A 17724-nucleotide genomic window follows, 5' to 3' on the forward strand; every position below is an offset into this window, starting at 1 on the left:
GATGGTCGGGCTCAACGGGTAGTGATCAATGGTTCCATGTCTAGTTGGCAGCCGGTATCAAGTGGGGTGCCCCAAGGGTCAGTGCTGGGGCCGGTTTTATTCAATATTTTCATTAACGATCTGGAGGATGGTGTGGACTGCACCCTCAGCAAGTTTGCAGATGACACTAAACTGGGAGGAGTGGTTGATACGCTGGAGGGTAGGGATAGGATACAGAGGGACCTAGACAAATTAGAGTATTGGGCCAAAAGAAATATGATGAGGTTCAACAAGGACAAGTGCAGAGTCCTGCACTTAGGATGGAAGAATCCCATGCACTGCTACAGACTAGGGACCAAATGGCTGGGCAGCAGTTCTGCAGAAAAGGACCTAGGGGTTACGGTGGACGAAAAGCTGAATATGAGTCAACAGTGTGCCCTTGTTGCCAAGAAGGCTAATGGCATTTTGGGTTGTATAAGTAGGGGCATTTCCACCAGATCGAGGGATGTGATCATTCCCCTCTACTCAGCACTGGTGAGGCCTCATCTGGAGTACTGTGTCCAGTTTTGGGCCCCACACTACAGGAAGGATGTGGATAAATTGGAGAGAGTCCAGCAGAGGGCAACAAAAATGATTAGGGGGCTGGAACACATGACTTATGAGGAGAGGCTGAGGGAACTGGGATTGTTTAGCCTGCAGAAGAGAAGAATGAGGGGGGATTTGATAGCTGCTTTCAACTACCTGAAAGGGGGTTCCAAAGAGGATGGATCTAGACTGTTCTCAGTGGTAGAAGATGACAGAACAAGGAGTAATGGTCTCAAGTTGCAGAGGGGGAGGTTTAGGTTGGATATTAGGAAAAACTTTTTCACTAGTAGGGTGGTGAAGAGCTGGAATGGGTTACCTAGGGAGGTGGTGGAATCTCCTTCCTTAGAGGTTTCTAAGGTCAGGCTTGACAAAGCCCTGGCTGGGATGATTTAGTTGGGTTTGGTCCTGCTTTGAGCAGGGGGTTGGACTAGATGACCTCCTGAGGTCCCTTCCAACCCTGAGATTCTATGATAAAGACCTTTTATTAAAATCAATGAAATAGTAAGCAAATGGTAAAACAGTTAGAATTACAGTTACACTTGTATTACTGTTATTTAAGAGATACATATGATAATACAATATTATAAGCTGCAAACATAGTTAATACTCACACTCTGTTTTAATAACCTGGTGTTGGAAGATAAACGACAATGCCTTGGGCGCTTCCATTTTCACACCTCTGGCAGCGGAAGCTAAATGCAGCTGTTTACTCTCTAACTTAACCTATTAAGCTTGAACTGAAATAAATGCAAGCTTAGCCTAGTTACCTTAAACTTACAGTTTGAAAAGAAATAGAGTATGACTTATTCATAGTTAATAGCCATCATAGATGGATAGCATCGATACGTTGTTGAAGGTGGAGGCAATGAAGAGTAGACAGGAGTAGATAGGTGGGTAAGTTGCCTGCCTAATGGTGAGCTGCCTTGCCTTTTTATAGGGCATTGATCAGAAATCCTTCCTCTTATGCCCAAATTTCATCCTTCCCCCACGGAAATGTTAGGGTACACTTACCCCATAGGCTAGTATACATGTGCGTATGGATGACAGGTATGTACGCATTTGTGGTGTACTTGTTAGATTTGTGGGCAGAAATCCCCTTTTTCCACCCTCCATTGTTATTGGTTCAGGCAAAGGTCTCTAGACAGCTGCGTGGGTGTTTTGTCTAATTTTACTTTTCTGGAAAGGGTCCCAAAATGTGCTAACTTTGCCTTAGCTTCACATACAGGGTTTTGGCCTGTAGGTCTGTTGCATTACAGCCAAACTTATTCTTAATATAAATCTATAAACCTATTACATCAAATACTCAAATTTATAAGAAAGATATATTTATACAGACCAGCAGATTAATCCTTCGGTCTACAATATTTACCTTCTTCCATTGTTTTCTTCTCAGTTACTGCAAATACATGGAATCACATTGCAACGTTAATTACTCTTATATGTTTCCCAAAGCCTTATTTCAACCCAAAAAAACAGCTTTAAAATACAGGACCAGATTCTCTCCATTTCGGAAAAACCTGCTTTAGGAGACAGGAACAGATTGGTTCACTTGAAGATTATCTCCTTGTTCACTGTATTGGAAGATGGTTTCTGCCAGTTCACTGAGTATGCATAGAGCCTGACCACATAAAGCAGTGGTTGGCTCGTCATCTGTGAAAATGTCAGGATGCTTATAGAGACCCCTTGCTTCAGCACATCCCTCCAACCCACATCCTCTGACTTTATAGGACAGCTTCTGAGGGAACCAGACAAAACCATCAGTGAACAGGATCCGATACCAACTGGTACAATGATTGGGGTGTGAATAAAGGGGCATAAGACTGAAGTTCAGGGAGAGTTGAAAAATAAATAAAAGAAGTCCAAAACAATTAAGTGTATGTGAAGTGCAATAGAAGAAATGATCATGAGACCTACAATCTGCTGAAGAAGACTAAAGTGAAACTTTAATTGCGGAAGAAGGTTTTTTTACCCGAAAAATGTTATGGGATGCTGAAATTTCTAGGAGACCCCATAAATACCCACAAGGGAAATCAGTGATTAGAGAAGTTAGATTCTCACCCAGCTTGTTAAAAAAAGTCCAGGTCTTGTCCTAGTCCTGAATGAATGTTGTGGACCAAGAAGAAATCTACCAATGCCAAACATAATTCCCAGGCAGATAACCAACAGGAGGCAATCACTCCTGTTTCTAGTGCCTATGTTATAAAAGACCTCACATTTTATCCTTTACCTTGTCTATATTGGAGGATATAAGTGTACATGTACAGGAGCAACCCTTTTCTACAACTGTTAATGATTCTGGAACAATGTCAAGGGATACCCACATAGGAACGAATGGCAGAAGGCTATCCTGAATGTGATCTATTTTAATGACAAGATTTGTTTATAACTGAAGGAAACAAACTTTCCTGATAAACCAACAATGGCAATAGTTGCTATTGCTCAATGCTCAATATAGACCCCAACTCCTATGAAATTACTGGATGCATACGACAAACATTAAAAGCACACAGCTGTTGATCACAGCAGAACAAACTCACCCATCTCCTGTAATTTATAAACAGCTTCTCAGATCAGAACAGCAACTGCTACATTAAACTTTTGTTCTAAAATCAGAGAAATGTAGGAGCTGAAAGGGACCTTGAGAAGTCATCCAGTCCCACCCTCTGTGCTGAGGCAGGACCAAGTAAACCTAGACCATCTCCGGCAAGTGTTTGTCGAAGCTGTTCTAAAAACTCTCCAGTGATGGGGATTCCACAGGCTCCCTCGAACTGTGTCAAAATCAAGATATAAAATATGTTCATATTAATTTGCATTCACCTGCCTAGTTACTTACCTGAGTGAGATGTTGTGTCATTATTCTCTGAAAAAAATTAAAAAATTAAAACCTCTTTTAAAAATGAGACACTTTTCATAGCGTCCTGGAATCAGTTACTGGCATGAATGCTAAGTCTGTAATCCCAAACCATCCATTGGTGTCTATTCTGGCCTTGAATATATTATATTTGAGGAATTTAAAAATTCTCTTGTCAGAACAAGGGTCTTCATTTTCTGAATCTGCTCCTAGAAAACTCATTTCAGGTTTTGTTTGGTTTAAGTATAGTTAAAGAATTCCATATCATCTGTTTAAACATGTTCACATATTTATTGAAAAAAAACATACAAAGAAATACTTACTTTTCAGTTTATACCCTACAACAGCAATAAGGGGCATGCTAAGAAATAAAATGACCAGGAAAGCAGCCATCCAAGGGGAGGTGGTTGGGAAGAAAACATCTGAAAAATATGTGAAAATGTCAGTTACATTACAATAATTCTTAAGAAACATCATGAAAACTATAAGGCCAACCAAACGGAGTCTGTCTGAGGAGCTGGTGAAATCAGATTTCAGTTGAATTTGAAGACTGCTGTTTTTTTCTGGCAGAACACAGTCTAGATGAATTTAGATCAAAAGATTCTACACATCTTCAAGGAAGGATATCATGGAGAACAGAGCTGTGGTCTCCTCCAATGTGTTCAGTATAGTTAAAGCCTTCAGCCACACCCAGCTCATCTTACTCACGCAGATAGAAATACTTCAGACACTGGCATGTCACACATAGAATCATAGATGCATAGAATCTCAGGGTTGGAAGGGACCTCAAGTGGTCATCTAGTCCAATCTCCTGCTCAAAGCAGGACCAAACCCAACGTAATCATCCCAGCCAGGGCTTTGTCAAGCCTGACCTTAAAGACCTCTAAGGAAGGAGATTCCACCACCTCCCTAGGTAACGCATTCCAGTTCCTCACTACCCTACTAGTGAAAAAGTTTTTCCTAATGTCCAACCTAAACCTCCCCCTCTGCAACTTGAGACCATTACTCCTTGTAATCTTCTACCACTGAGAACAGTCTAGATCCATCCTCCTTGGAACCCCCTTTCAGGTAGTTGAAAGCAGCAATCAAATCCCCCCTCATTCTTCTCTTCTGCAGGCTAAACAATCCCAGTTCCCTCAGCCTCTCCTCATAAATCATGTGCTCCAGCCCCCTAATCATTTTTGTTGCCCTCCGTTGGACTCTCTCCAATTTATCCACATCCTTCTTGTAGTGTGGGGCCCAAAACTGGACACAGTACTCCAAATGCGGCCTCACCAGTGCTGAATAGAGGGGAATGATCAAATCCCTCGATCTGCTGGAAATGCCCCTATTTATACAACTCAAAATACCATTAGCCTTCTTGGCAACAAGGGCACACTGTTGACTCATATTCAGCTTTTCGTCCACCGTAACCACTCCTCCCAGTTTAGTGTCATCTGCAAACTTGCTGAGGGTGCAGTCCACACCATCCTCCAGGTCGTTAATGAAGATATTGAACAAAACCGGCCCCAGCACCGACCCTTGGGGTACTCCACTTGATACCGGCTGCCAACTAGACATGGAACCATTTATCACAAGTAAGGTTCGCAGGATTTACCTCAAATACCTTTTCAGCGCTAGTATTCATAAAGAAATTGTATGCATATTTAATAACAGGTTTTAATGTGCACATATTTAAATTATAACTCGTTCTCCATCGGTCCATGAAATGGTGAAAGTCATACCCAAGCTACCTCCTGGGCACAGCCCCAGCTGATTACTGGGGAAACTGCACAATGCATCTCTTTGCCATTGCATTCCCACCAGAAATAGTAAAAAATAATAAGAGAGGCAGAAAGATCCTCTACTGAGGAAGGGAGGTAGAGAACCTAAAAGTAGTATCCTTGGTGGAGTTACTCAGGAAAATGTTATAAACCATTTCTCTGTATGCACTAAAATGAATTAACCCTGTCAACAGCCATGTGAAGTAGGTGGGATAAATATCATTAACTCCCTATTGAGGTGGGGAAAGTGAGAGAAGTTAAGCAACTTCTGAGGCCATAAAGCAAGTCAGTGGCAAGGCCTGAACTCCATACAGAATCCCTGTAGTCAACAGATATAAACGGGACAACTCACCTGGGTGAGTACTTCAAAGTATGAGTAAGGGCAATGGAATCTGCCCATAACCATTAAATAATAATGAAAACTTAAAGTAATGTTAATGTTGAAAAATTAAGCACAGAAGAGAGGCCAAAATGAAGATCATACACACTACCTTAACTTTACCCTCTTTTTCAATGATGCACCAGTACATTGAATGAAACAGCTTTCCGGATCTTCAAGTAATGTTGAAAATGTCATGCAACTTTGTTACATATTCACGTGCAATGAAAGCTATTAGAACACTGGATTGTTATGTAGAAAGAAAACACTTAATGTACTTGTGCAAATTATGATTTTTTAAAGTTTTAGCACAGCATTATCAAAATGGGTTTTTGTTGGAAAATGACAGGCAAGTATTTAAAAGGAGATAGAAGAGATAGGGTTTATCAGGCATTTCAATGGTAGATCTCAAAACATTGTACAAAGGAGGTCAGTATCATTGTGCCCTTTTATGGGGAAACTGAGGCACAGAACAGGTAATTTATATGTTCAGTGTCACTGAAAGGGTGAGAAGCACATTGAGGAATAGAACTTAGTCACCCTAAATCCTAGCCCAGTGCTCCATCTACTAGGTCAGACAAAATGGGCATTTATTTTTTACCACAAAGGAGAGAGAAAAACGGGACCCATCTCATTAACCAAGCAACCTCTTTATTGCTCCTTAAAGTCACTGATCCCAATGTGCACTCACCTGAAATCAGGACTCTGGACTCGCTCGCTGTCTTTAACATGTTGTTGATTATTTTGCAGGAGACTTCATTGTCTGATCCTGGTTCTATGTTAATGCAACTTTCAATAATGTAGGTTCCAGCAGGTGTCTTTGTGTTGATGGTGATCGGCTTTTCTGTTCGGTTATGTCCTTTACTGTCTAGCCAGAGCACTTGGGGCTCAGGGAACCATCCTTCTGACTTGCAGGTGAGGCCAATCCCCTGGCCTGCATAATTGTCCAGGTAAATGGAAGACTCACCACCCCTAGCTACAAAAACGGAGTAAAAACAATATTTAAACTTTTCATGCTTTTCACAAACAGACCAGTGCCTGGGGGAATTGCCCCAAAGACAGCACCTTGTGTACAAAAACAGCCTTTGAGGTCCATCAAAATTTGGGAACTGAATTTTTCATTAGAGGGAAATTTCCAGCCTGTCTTTCCCACTGAACTTTTGTACAGTTTCTCCCCTCATCTACATCTGAGGCGCTTTCATCATCAAGTTCAAACAAAGATGTTGTGCCTCAAAGTGCACTTCAGTCAGTAATACCTCAAGAAAACTTATTTTCCTTGATATTATTTCAGAATCTATAAGAGGAGTGAAATCCTGTGTGGACACACCCTCTCTTACTCACTTGCGGCAAAGAGGCTAAAAGAACCAAGTTGCTAAGTGAGTTGGTTCACTAGACAATCTTGATAATAAGGCCAAGTCTATAGTTTTTAAGGCCAGAAGGGACCATTATGTCAGACTTCTTTTACAATGCAAGGCATAGATTTCACCTGATTGTTTCTGGGTTAAGACCAGTAGCTTGTGGTAGTATCTTTTGGAAAGATATCCAATCTTGATATAAAAAGGATCAAGAATTGACCAAATAGCTTGGCAATCTGTTCCAAAGGTTAATTAGCCTCGTTTTTAAAAATTTAAATCATATTTCCAATTTGAACTTTGCTGACCTTAAATTTAAGGCACTGGCTCTTGTTTTGCATTTTTCTGTGCAACTAAAAATCCTTCCAATATCTGAAATCCCTTCCCCATGCAGGTAATTATGAACTGTGATCAAACTTCCTCTTAAACTTCTCTTTGTTAAACTAAATAGACTGAGCTTTTTTAGTCTTTCACTGTGAGGCAGACTTTCTAGGACTTCAATATTTTTGTGTCTGTTCACAGAAACCACAAATTGTTCTCACAGCTCTTACTCGTGTAATTCTGTGGACTAAAAAAGAGCTACAGAAAGTCTTAATTGAGCTCCTTCTCTCTTTCTCTCAATAACAAAAATATCTGGTAATAAATGATTCAATATTACCTTCACTGACCTGTCACATGCAGTTCAATCACCACCTCATCATACCAGTTCTCAGAAACCACTCGACACATGTAATTCCCTGCATCAGAGACCTGGACATTCTTCAGCTTTAGAGACATGTTTCCTGTGTTCATTTCATGGTGAAAGAACTCTGTTCGCCCCCAGTATCTCTCATCCTGTTTTTCTTCTTTGTTTCCTCTGTTATAAGAACTCACATCTATATTTTCCTGGGGTTGAACCAGACGCCAATGGAGAGTGATATCCCCAGGGATACTTGTGGCTATCACTTGGCAAGGGAGGGTAACGTCTTCTCCAAGTAATCCAATAACAGGCGATTCAGGGTGAATGATTTTATAGTCCCCTGTAGGGATATACAGATATACATTTTCTCTGTTTCAGATAATTAATCAATGAATGAACTTTATGATGTAGAAGCAGCCTGAGGTGAAATGAGAGGGTGATAAGGTTCCTGCCCTGAATTTTATAGTTGTATTTTCAGTTTTTAAATGTTGACTGGGATAATGAAATTGGTGCTTCAGGCTGTGATTTTAGGCACCATGTGGGCTCTTATTATCCCTGTGAAGTTCACTCGAGTTCTGAAGTTTACCCAGTTCAGCTGGATCAGCTACAGTTCTGCCAAGCACCCATGATCCCACATTGTCATATGCACGAATGGGCCTCCCTCCTGCTGTGCAGGAGCCAGGAATCCTTACAAAGTGCCCCAGAGGTGAAACAGCCTCTTCAGGCACTCCTGGAGTGATGCACGTTTCTAGCCACACAAGTTGCTGACAAGGCCTCTAAAGCACTCCTGTGGCTGAGAGCATCCTAAGGGCACTCTTAGGAGTGCTACTGCCAATGTGGGATCCGGGCTTGTATTTTCACTTGAGATAGTAATTTGAGTTTTGCTTGCCTGTTTGAATTTTTGATATACATACATTCTTACTAGTATATGTGAACAAAGGACAAAGACACTATGTATGTTGCTAGCCAGATGGGTTTGTTAGTATAATGGGAACAGATCAGAGAAGTTAAAGTGATACTGGATGTGGTGGGAGTATGATATATGAGCACACACTTGAAGACTGCCTCAACTCCTATCTCAAGGCAAGGTCAAGCAACCAGTTGGGAGGGGCAAGGGAAGACTGAGGGGAAGGTAAACACTAAAAGGCCAGAGAAATGCCTGCCCCTGACCGTAGCACGACACCACTCCTTACCACTTCCATAGGGTACAAAAAGGTGGGACGAAGACCCAGGCTCACGACCCCCCAAAACAGAACATGACCATACATTGTCAGGGGTTGGACTGTGGACGTGCATTTCAGGTATAAAAATGCCTGCTTAGGAGGGGGAGTTGGGACACTGGGAAACAAGGCTTTGTGGTGTCAGAGTTATGGTACACATGCTTGTTGGAAACTAACACTAATAAACATCACATTGCCTGTACTTCAGACTTCTGGTCTTCTGCTTTCTGTCTGCGTGACCAGAACCAGGGGAGAGGATGAAGGGAAAGCCCTCTAATGGGCACATCTATGCTGCAGTTAGGCACCCGTGGCTGGTCCGCACCAGCTGACACGTGCTTGCAGGGCTTGGGCTACGGCACGGTTTAGGAATCCAAGGCAGAGAAAGATGAAGTGAACTGCCCAAAGTCACTAAGGGAGTCAGTAGGCAATACAAGAATAGAACCCAGGTCTTCTAACACTCAATATTGTGCCCTAACTAATAAACCAGATTAAACAGAAATGGGACTTACAACTTCTGAAATAACCTCTGAAATAGACTCATAGACTTTAAGGTCAGAAGGGACCATCATGATCATCTAGTCTGACCTCCTGCACAATGCAGGCCACAGAATCTCACCCATCCACTTCTATAACAAACCCCCAACCTATGTCTGAGTTATTGAAGTCCTCAAATTGTGGTTTGAAGACCTCAAGCTGCAGAGAATCTTCCAGCAAGTGACCCGTGCCCCATGCTGCAGAGGAAGGCGAAAAACCTCCAGGGCCTCTGCCAATCTGCCCTGGAGGAAAATTCCTTCCCGACCCCAATTATGGTGATCGGTTAAACCCTGAGCACGTGGGCAAGACTCACCAGCCAGCACCCAGGAAAGAATTCTCTGTAGTAACTCAGATCCCAACCCATCTAACATCCCATCACAGACCACTGGGCACACTTACCTGCTGATAATCAAAGATCAATTGCCAAATTAATTGCCAAAATTAGGGTAACCCATCATACCATCCCCTCCATAAATTTATCAAGCTTAGTCTTAAAGCCAGATATGTCTTTTGCCCCCACTACTCCCCTTGGAAGGCTGTTCCAGAACTTCACTCCTCTAATGGTTAGAAACCTTCGTCTAATTTCAAGTCTAAACTTCCTAGTGTCCAGTTTATATCCATTTGTTCTTGTGTCCACATTGTTACTAAGCTTAAATAATTCCTCTCCCTCCTTCATGGATTGAGAACTGGTTAAAGGACAGGGAACAAAGGGTAGGAATTAATGGTAAATTCTCAGAATGGAGAGGGGTGACTAGTGGTGTTCCCCAAGGGTCAGTCCTGGGACCAATCCTATTCAATTTATTCATAAATGATCTGGAGAAAGGGGTAAACAGTGATGTGGCAAAGTTTGCAGATGATACTAAACTACTCAAGATAGTTAAGACCAAAGCAGATTATGAAGAACTTCAAAAAGATCTCACAAAACTAAGTGATTGGGCAAAAAAATGGCAAATGAAATTTAATGTGGATAAATGTAAAGTAATGCACATTGGAAAAAATAACCCCAACTATACATACAACATGATGGGGGCTAATTTAGCTACAACGAGTCAGGAAAAAGATCTTGGAGTTATCGTGGATAGTTCTCTAAAGATGTCCACGCAGTGTGCAGAGGTGGTCAAAAAAGCAAACAGGATGTTAGGAATCATTAAAAAGGGGATAGAGAATAAGACTGAGAATATATTATTGCCCTTATATAAGTCCATGGTACGCCCACATCTCGAATACTGTGTACAGATGTGGTCTCCTCACCTCAAAAAAGATATTCTAGCACTAGAAAAGGTTCAGAAAAGAGCAACTAAAATGATTAGGGGTTTAGAGAGGGTCCCATATGAGGAAAGATTAAAGAGGCTAGGACTCTTCAGTTTGGAAAATAGAAGACTAAGGGGGGACATGATAGAGGTATATAAAATCATGAGTGATGTTGAGAAAGTGGATAAGGAAAAGTTATTTACTTATTCCCATAATACAAGAACTAGGGGTCACCAAATGAAATTAATAGGCAGCAGGTTTAAAACAAATAAAAGGAAGTTCTTCTTCACGCAGCGCACATTCAACTTGTGGAACTCCTTACCTGAGGAGGTTGTGAAGGCTAGGACTATAACAATGTTTAAAAGGGGACTGGATAAATTCATGGTGGCTAAGTCCATGAATGGCTATTAGCCAGGATGGGTAAGAATGGTGTCCCTAGCCTCTGTTCGTCAGAGGATGGAGATGGATGGCAGGAGAGAGATCACTTGATCATTGCCTGTTAGGTTCACTCCCTCAGGAGCACCTGGCATTGGCCACTGTCGGTAGACAGATACTGGGCTAGATGGACCTTTGGTCTGACCCGGTACGGCATTTCTTATGTTCTTATGTTATGTTATGTTAATATTAATCCCTCTGATATATTTATAAAGAGCAATCATATCCCGCCTCAACCTTCTTTTGATTAGGCTAAACAAGCCAAGCTCTTTCAGTATCCTTTCATAAGATAGGTTTTCCATTCCTCAAATCATCCTAGTAGCCCGTCTCTGAACCTGTTCCAGTTTGAATTCATCCTTCTTAAACATGGGATACCAGAACTGCACACAGTATTCCAGATGAGGTCTCACCAGTGCCTTATATAACGGTACTAACGGTACTTATCTTTGCTGGAAATACTAGTCTGATGCATCCTAAAACTGCATTAGCTTTTTTAATGGCCATATCACATTGGCGGCTCATAGTCATCCTCTGATCAACCAATACTCCGAGGTCCTTCTCCTCCTCTATTACTTCCAACTGATGCGTCCCCAATTTATAACTAAAATTCTTGTTATTAATCCCTAAATGCATAACCTTGCACTTTTCACTATTACATTTCATCCTATTACTATTACTCCAGTTTACAAGGTCATCCAGATCTTCCTGTATGATATTCCGGTCCTTCTCTGTGTTAGCAATACCTCCCAGCTTTGTGTCATCTGCAAACTTTATTAGCACATTCCCGCTTTTTGGGCCACGGTCAGTAATAAAAAGGTTTAATAAGATTGGTCCCAAAACCGATCCCTGAGGAACTCCACTAGTAACCTCCTTCCAGCCTGACAGTTCACCTTTCAGTATGACCCGTTGTAGTTTCCCCTTTAACCAGTTCCTTATCCACCTTTCAATTTTCATATCGATCCCCATCTTTTCCAATTTAACTAATAATTCCCCATGTGGAACCGTGTCAAATGCCTTACTGAAATCGAGGTAAATTAGATCCACTGCATTTCCTTTGTCTAAAAAGTCTGTTACCTTCTCAAAGAAGGAGATCAGGTTGCTTTGGCATGATCTACCTTTTGTGAAACCATGTTGTATTTTGTCCCAATTACCATTGACCTCAATGTCCTTAATTACTTTCTCCTTCAAAATTTTTTCCAAGACCTTACATACTACAGATGTCAAACTAACAGGCCTATAGTTACTCGGATCACTTTTTTTCCCTTTCTTAAAAATAGGAACTATGTTAGCAATTCTCCAGTCGTACGGTACAACCCCTGAGTTTACCGATTCACTAAAAATTCTTGCTAATGGGCTTGCAATTTCATGTGCCAGTTCCTTTAATATTCTTGGATGAAGATTATCTGGGCCCTCCGATTTAGTCCCATTAAGCTGTTCGAGTTTGGCTTCTACCTCGGATGTGGTAATATCTACCTTCATATCCTCATTCCCAACTGTCAACCTTCCATTATCCCTGAGCTCCTCATTAGCCTTATTAAAGACTGAGGCAAAGTATTTATTTAGATATTGGGCCATGCCTAGATTATCTTTAACCTCCACTCCATCCTCAGTGTTTAGCGGTCCCAATTCTTCTTTCTTTGTTTTCTTCTTATTTATATGGCTATAGAACCTTTTACAATTGCTTTTAATTCCCTTTGCAAGGTCCAACTCTACATGGCTTTTAGCCTCTCTCACTTCATCCCTAAATGTTCTGACCTCAATAAGGTAGCTTTCCTTGCTAATCCTGCCCATCTTCCACTCCTTGTAGGCTTTCTGCTTTTTTCTTAATCACCTCACTGAGATGTTTGCTCATCCAGCTTGGTCTACAACTCCTGCCTATGATTTTTCCCCCTTTCTTGGGATGCAGGCTTCTGATAGTTTCTGCAACTTTGACCTGAAGTAATTCCAGGCCTCCTCTGCCTTTAGATCCACAAATTCTTCAATCCAATCCACTTGCCTAACTAATTTCCTTAATTCTTTAAAGTTATCCCTTTTGAAATCAAAAACCCTAGTCCCAGATGTTTTTTTTGTTTCTCCTTCCATCTAGTTTGAACTGAATTAACTCATGATCACTTGAACCAAGGTTGTCCCTTACAACCATTTCTTCTATGAGGTCCTCACTACTCACCAAAACCAAATCTAAAATGGCATCCCCCCTTGTTGGCTCTTCAACTACTTGGTGAAGAAATCCATCAGCTATCACATCCAGAAAAATCTGAGCCCTATTATTATTACTAGCACTTGTCCTCAAGTCTATATCTGGAAAGTTAAAGTCTCCCATGATCACACAATTCCCATTAGTGTTTACTTCATTAAAAGCATTAAAAAGGTCTCTATCCATCTCCAAATCAGTTCCCGGCAGTCTGTAGCACACCCCAAGCACTATCTCAGGGGAGGCTATAGTAGCTTTCTTTCCCAATGTGATTTTTGCCCAGACAGACTCTGTCTTATCTATTCCATCACTTCTTATTTCTTTACAGTTAACCTCATCATTGATATACAATGCTACTTCACCACCTTTGCCTTTATTTCTGTCATTCTAAACAGCACATAGCCTTCAATACCTGTACTTCAGTCATGACTACTATTCCACCATGTTTCTGTTATCCCTATAATATCCAGTTTCACTTCCTGCACCAGTAGTGCTAGTTCCTCTATTTTGTTACCTATGCTCCTCGCATTGGTGTACAAACATCTTTATTCTTGCAGTTTCGCTTCACTCACATTCTTTACCTGATTAGGCCCAGACATTCTGTCCTCAGTATCACCTATTAGACTGGTATCTACACTACCCTTCCTCCTTATGTCCATTCTTCTGCCCATGGCTGTATCCTTTCTTACTTTGTTTTCTTCCCTCTCGGTGTTAAATTCCGGCATGGAGATTACCTGGACATCTCCCAACCATCTCCCCCAAATTCCTAGTTTAAAGCTCTCTTAATCAGTTGGGCGAGCCTCCATCCTAGAAGTCTATTTCCCTCCTTACTCAGGGGAAATCCATCCCGAGAGAACAGTCCTCTGTCCATGAATGCTTCCCAGTGGCCATACATCCCAAAGCCCTCCTTATAGCACCACTCCTGAGCCATCTGTTGATCACCATAATCTTGTCACACCTTTGTTGCCCTTCTCTAGGAATAGGCAGAATCCCACTGAAGATCTCCTGAGCCTCTATTTCCTTAAGCGTCTTCCCCAGCCTGGCATAGTCTCCATTGATACGTTCCAGTGAGAATCTAGCCATATCATTCGTTCTCACATGAAGGACAATCAGCAGATTCTTTCCTGCTCCTGTTAGGATCCTTTTCAGCCTCAGGTCCACATCCCGTATATTAGCACCTGGCAGACAGCACACCCTTCTGTTCTCCGGATCAGCTCTAGTTACAGGCCTGTCTATTCTTCTCAGTAAGGAGTCCCCAATCATGTAGACCTGCCTTTTCCTGGTGACAGTATGATTCTCCGGTCTATCCCCTGCTCCCACTGGCTGCAAGTCCTCTTGATTCCTATTCACCCTTGCAATCCTCTGCAATCCATCCTGTATTCTCCTGGGGCTCATATTTGGTGTTGTCTCCATTGAATCTTCCCCTCTTCCTGTAGGGCTAGCTGCTCTTCTCTTTTTCCTTGCCCTCTCACCTTCAGCGACCACCTGCTGTGTCTCTTCTTCATTTTCCAACTCTGCAAACCTGTTCTTGAGCTCTATTTCTCCTTCACTGGCCCGTCTTTTCCTCTGCCTGGTTCTCTTAGTCACATGCTTCCACCACCCACTTTCCTCACCCAGCAGTCTCCCCTCAGAATTCTTTGGTCCTGCTTCCATCTGCAAGTCTGAGCTTTTCCCTTCAGCGTCCTCATGTCTTTGCTCCATCATCTGCTCGAACCCCCTTCTAAACTCAACCTGAGTTTCCACCTGCATCTCCAGTCCTCAGATCTTTTCTTCCATCAGCTCTATCAGGCGGCACTTCATGCAGATGAAACTCTTTTCAGGTACCCCCTCCAGGATCATGTACATGCCGCAGCTTCCACATCCAGTCATCTTCACTGTGTCTTTCACTGCTGCCTCTGTATCGGTCATAGCCTTCCCACCTAAAACCTGTTAGTCAAAGAAACAAAAACCAAAACAAACCCCCAACAGGCACCAGAACACTGGCAGACCACCACCCCCTCCCTTCACTAGCCTGTCAGTTCTTCTGCCTAGGTCTAAGTCTCCCCCGCAAACTACCCCTGTAAACTCCCAGTGAAACTCCCCTGTTTACAGCTCTGTTTGCTGGCTGCTGTGCTGCTGCAGCTGTCTATGATTTCTCATTGATCAGTGAACAGATGTTTCACTGCAAAATCCATGTGGACCAGTGTATGATAGATAGAGATGAATCTTACATTTATATTGGGCAGCCTGTTGCTTGGCTGATGGCAAATAAAGTTATTTGCCTCTGAATAGACTTAGGAGTTTCATAATGTGATTGGGGATTGGTAGCATCCCGTGAATGACATTGTTCAGTGAATAGTCTGTGTTGGAATTGCATATGGCAATAGAGTTGAGCCATCTCTATGAACATTGGGGTGAACAAAGAAGTGAGCTGCATTGCACTGAAAAATGAAAATGTTAGACACTATTACAAAATAATGAAACGTTAGATTGTTGATGCCTGTGATTTTTTCCCTCACCTTGGCAATGATTAATTACTTCATTACAATAAATTCAACAAATAACTTTGTTTACCTCGTATCAAGTAGGGTGTCTGTAGAAAAGTCAGTATGTGAATAGCTGTCATCCACGGAAATAAGGAATCCATTGCTGGGCAGAAATTCAAAACACCAATACGACAACAAACTCCTCAAAAGACAGCATGCTGGGGCAGGTATTATGAAGTTCTTCCAGGCCCTTGAAAGGCAAGCACAATATGTTTCAGTGTTATTGCTGTACAAGAAAAAACAATTCATTAGCAAGCAATAGCTCAGTGGTTTGAACACTGGCCGCCTAAACCTAGGATTGTGAGCTCAATCCTTGAGGGGGTCATTTAGGGATCTGGGGCAAAAATCTGTTTGGGCATTGGTCCTGCCCTGAGCAGGGGGCTGGACTAGATGACCTCCTGAGGTCCCTTCCAGCCCTGATATTTTAATGCTGTATTCCTATTGATTGACCTTTTGTTTCAAAAAACACATCCAAATCAAGTTTGTTACAGAGGTTCAGATCTCTGCCCAGGTGCTGAACAAAGTAAAAAATAGTTAAGAAAATGTAACAATGTTACATGGGTCAGATCCTTAACTTGGATCAATGGGGCCCCATCAGTTTACACCAGCTGAGGATCTGGCCTGAAATTGTAAAGAAGGTAGAACATAGCTCTGTGTCATCCTTCAAATCCATTTCTCCAAAAGGATAGAGAGGCTGGAGACCTTTTTACATGTTTTGAACAACAAAATGACAAATTAATAAGCCCATTCCATTATGTGTAACAGATTGACAAAAATTCCCTTGTCTTGAAACAACTTCCTTCTAACCACCCTGCTGAAACCTCTCTAGTAGAGAGGAATGTCTTAAATTGTGTGGTGTGTAAACATAAAACTATTCAATGTATGTTCAGAAATACCTGAAAATGGTAGTCAATTATCCTCCTTCTTGTTTCAGATCAAGAATCTGATGGTAATTTTCCAATTAAATTAGGCAGCTAGACTTGCAATGAACTATCTCTCTATGATCATATTTTGCTAAACTGATTTCTTACCTGCACAGCAGGGTCCTACGTGCTGTACATGGATTGTGGCTTTGAGGAATTGTTCAGTCTTCATGGATATTTTTTCTTGCAGTTGAAGTTTGTACTTTCAGTTTACACATTTATGTAGTTATTTATTAACCAATTACAATAGTAAAAACGAAAGCAATTTTCCTTCAAAAAGAAGCAGGCAGCCAACCTTGAATATGATCAGAGTATGTTAACCCTCACTGCACAAAAAAATTTAGGTGCCTAAGTCCCTATTTTAGACATATAAGTCCTGGTTTCAGCACCGCTGTGATGCACTATGCCCCTTTCCCTCCCCATCACGAAACCATGCAGGTGCCTAAACTCATTCGGCTCTTAAGTTTCTACAGAAAAAGTTCCCTCTGCATCTATGTTCCTTCTTCTGTGCATGTGCACTGCAGCTTTTTCTAGGCTGCCAGATGCTGATCTCTGGCATAAGCCTGAAAGCAATTCACAAACCCGGGGAAGATAGGTAGCTGACCACCTATGTTGTGTGCGGGGCCCAATTGAGTCAGTGTGCTCAGAGGCTGCCTAATAGATTGGGCCACTCACACAAAATAGCCACTGGGGTAGAAGGAGGACAACCCTCATAGCTTTTATCTCACTGGTTAGGGTACCCACATGGGTTATAAGAAACCACTGCTTGAGGTCCCCCCTTCACCTGCAGGGCAGAAGAGATTTGAGCTGTGATCTGCCATCTTTCAAGTAAGAGCTGTACCCATTGTGTAATCGGAGAATCTGGTGTGAGATTCCCTAAGTCTCTCCTTTTGAAGCAGTTCCACTGGTGGTCAGGGAGACTGTATCCTGCATCTCCAACATATCACATGAGTGGTTTAATCACTGAGCTACAGAGTCATTCTTATGTTTGTGCTTTGTCTCTCTCTGTGGCCCAAAAGGCTCTTTAAGCTTTGAATGATGGAGAGTGAGAAAAAGA

The 17724-nt window shown here is 41.9% G+C and overlaps 1 protein-coding gene across 1 annotated transcript in view; it reads right to left on the reverse strand.

Moving 5' to 3' along the window:
* Positions 1–15934, reverse strand: part of LOC123350395 (butyrophilin subfamily 3 member A3-like) — a 42144-nt gene extending 26210 nt beyond the window's left edge. The window contains exons 1-6 of the mRNA XM_044988964.1: positions 15773–15934; positions 7578–7928; positions 6249–6533; positions 3739–3837; positions 3398–3424; positions 1934–1960 (exon numbers count right to left, since the gene is read on the reverse strand). Coding sequence (XP_044844899.1) covers positions 1934–1960; positions 3398–3424; positions 3739–3837; positions 6249–6533; positions 7578–7928; positions 15773–15845 — 862 coding nt within the window. The 5' untranslated portion in view covers positions 15846–15934. The remainder of the gene's footprint in view (positions 1–1933; positions 1961–3397; positions 3425–3738; positions 3838–6248; positions 6534–7577; positions 7929–15772) is intronic.
* Positions 15935–17724: the final 1790 nt, after the last annotated feature.

The sequence above is a fragment of the Mauremys mutica genome, chromosome 15 (assembly GCF_020497125.1).
Source record: "Mauremys mutica isolate MM-2020 ecotype Southern chromosome 15, ASM2049712v1, whole genome shotgun sequence".
Lineage (NCBI taxonomy): Eukaryota > Metazoa > Chordata > Testudines > Geoemydidae > Mauremys > Mauremys mutica.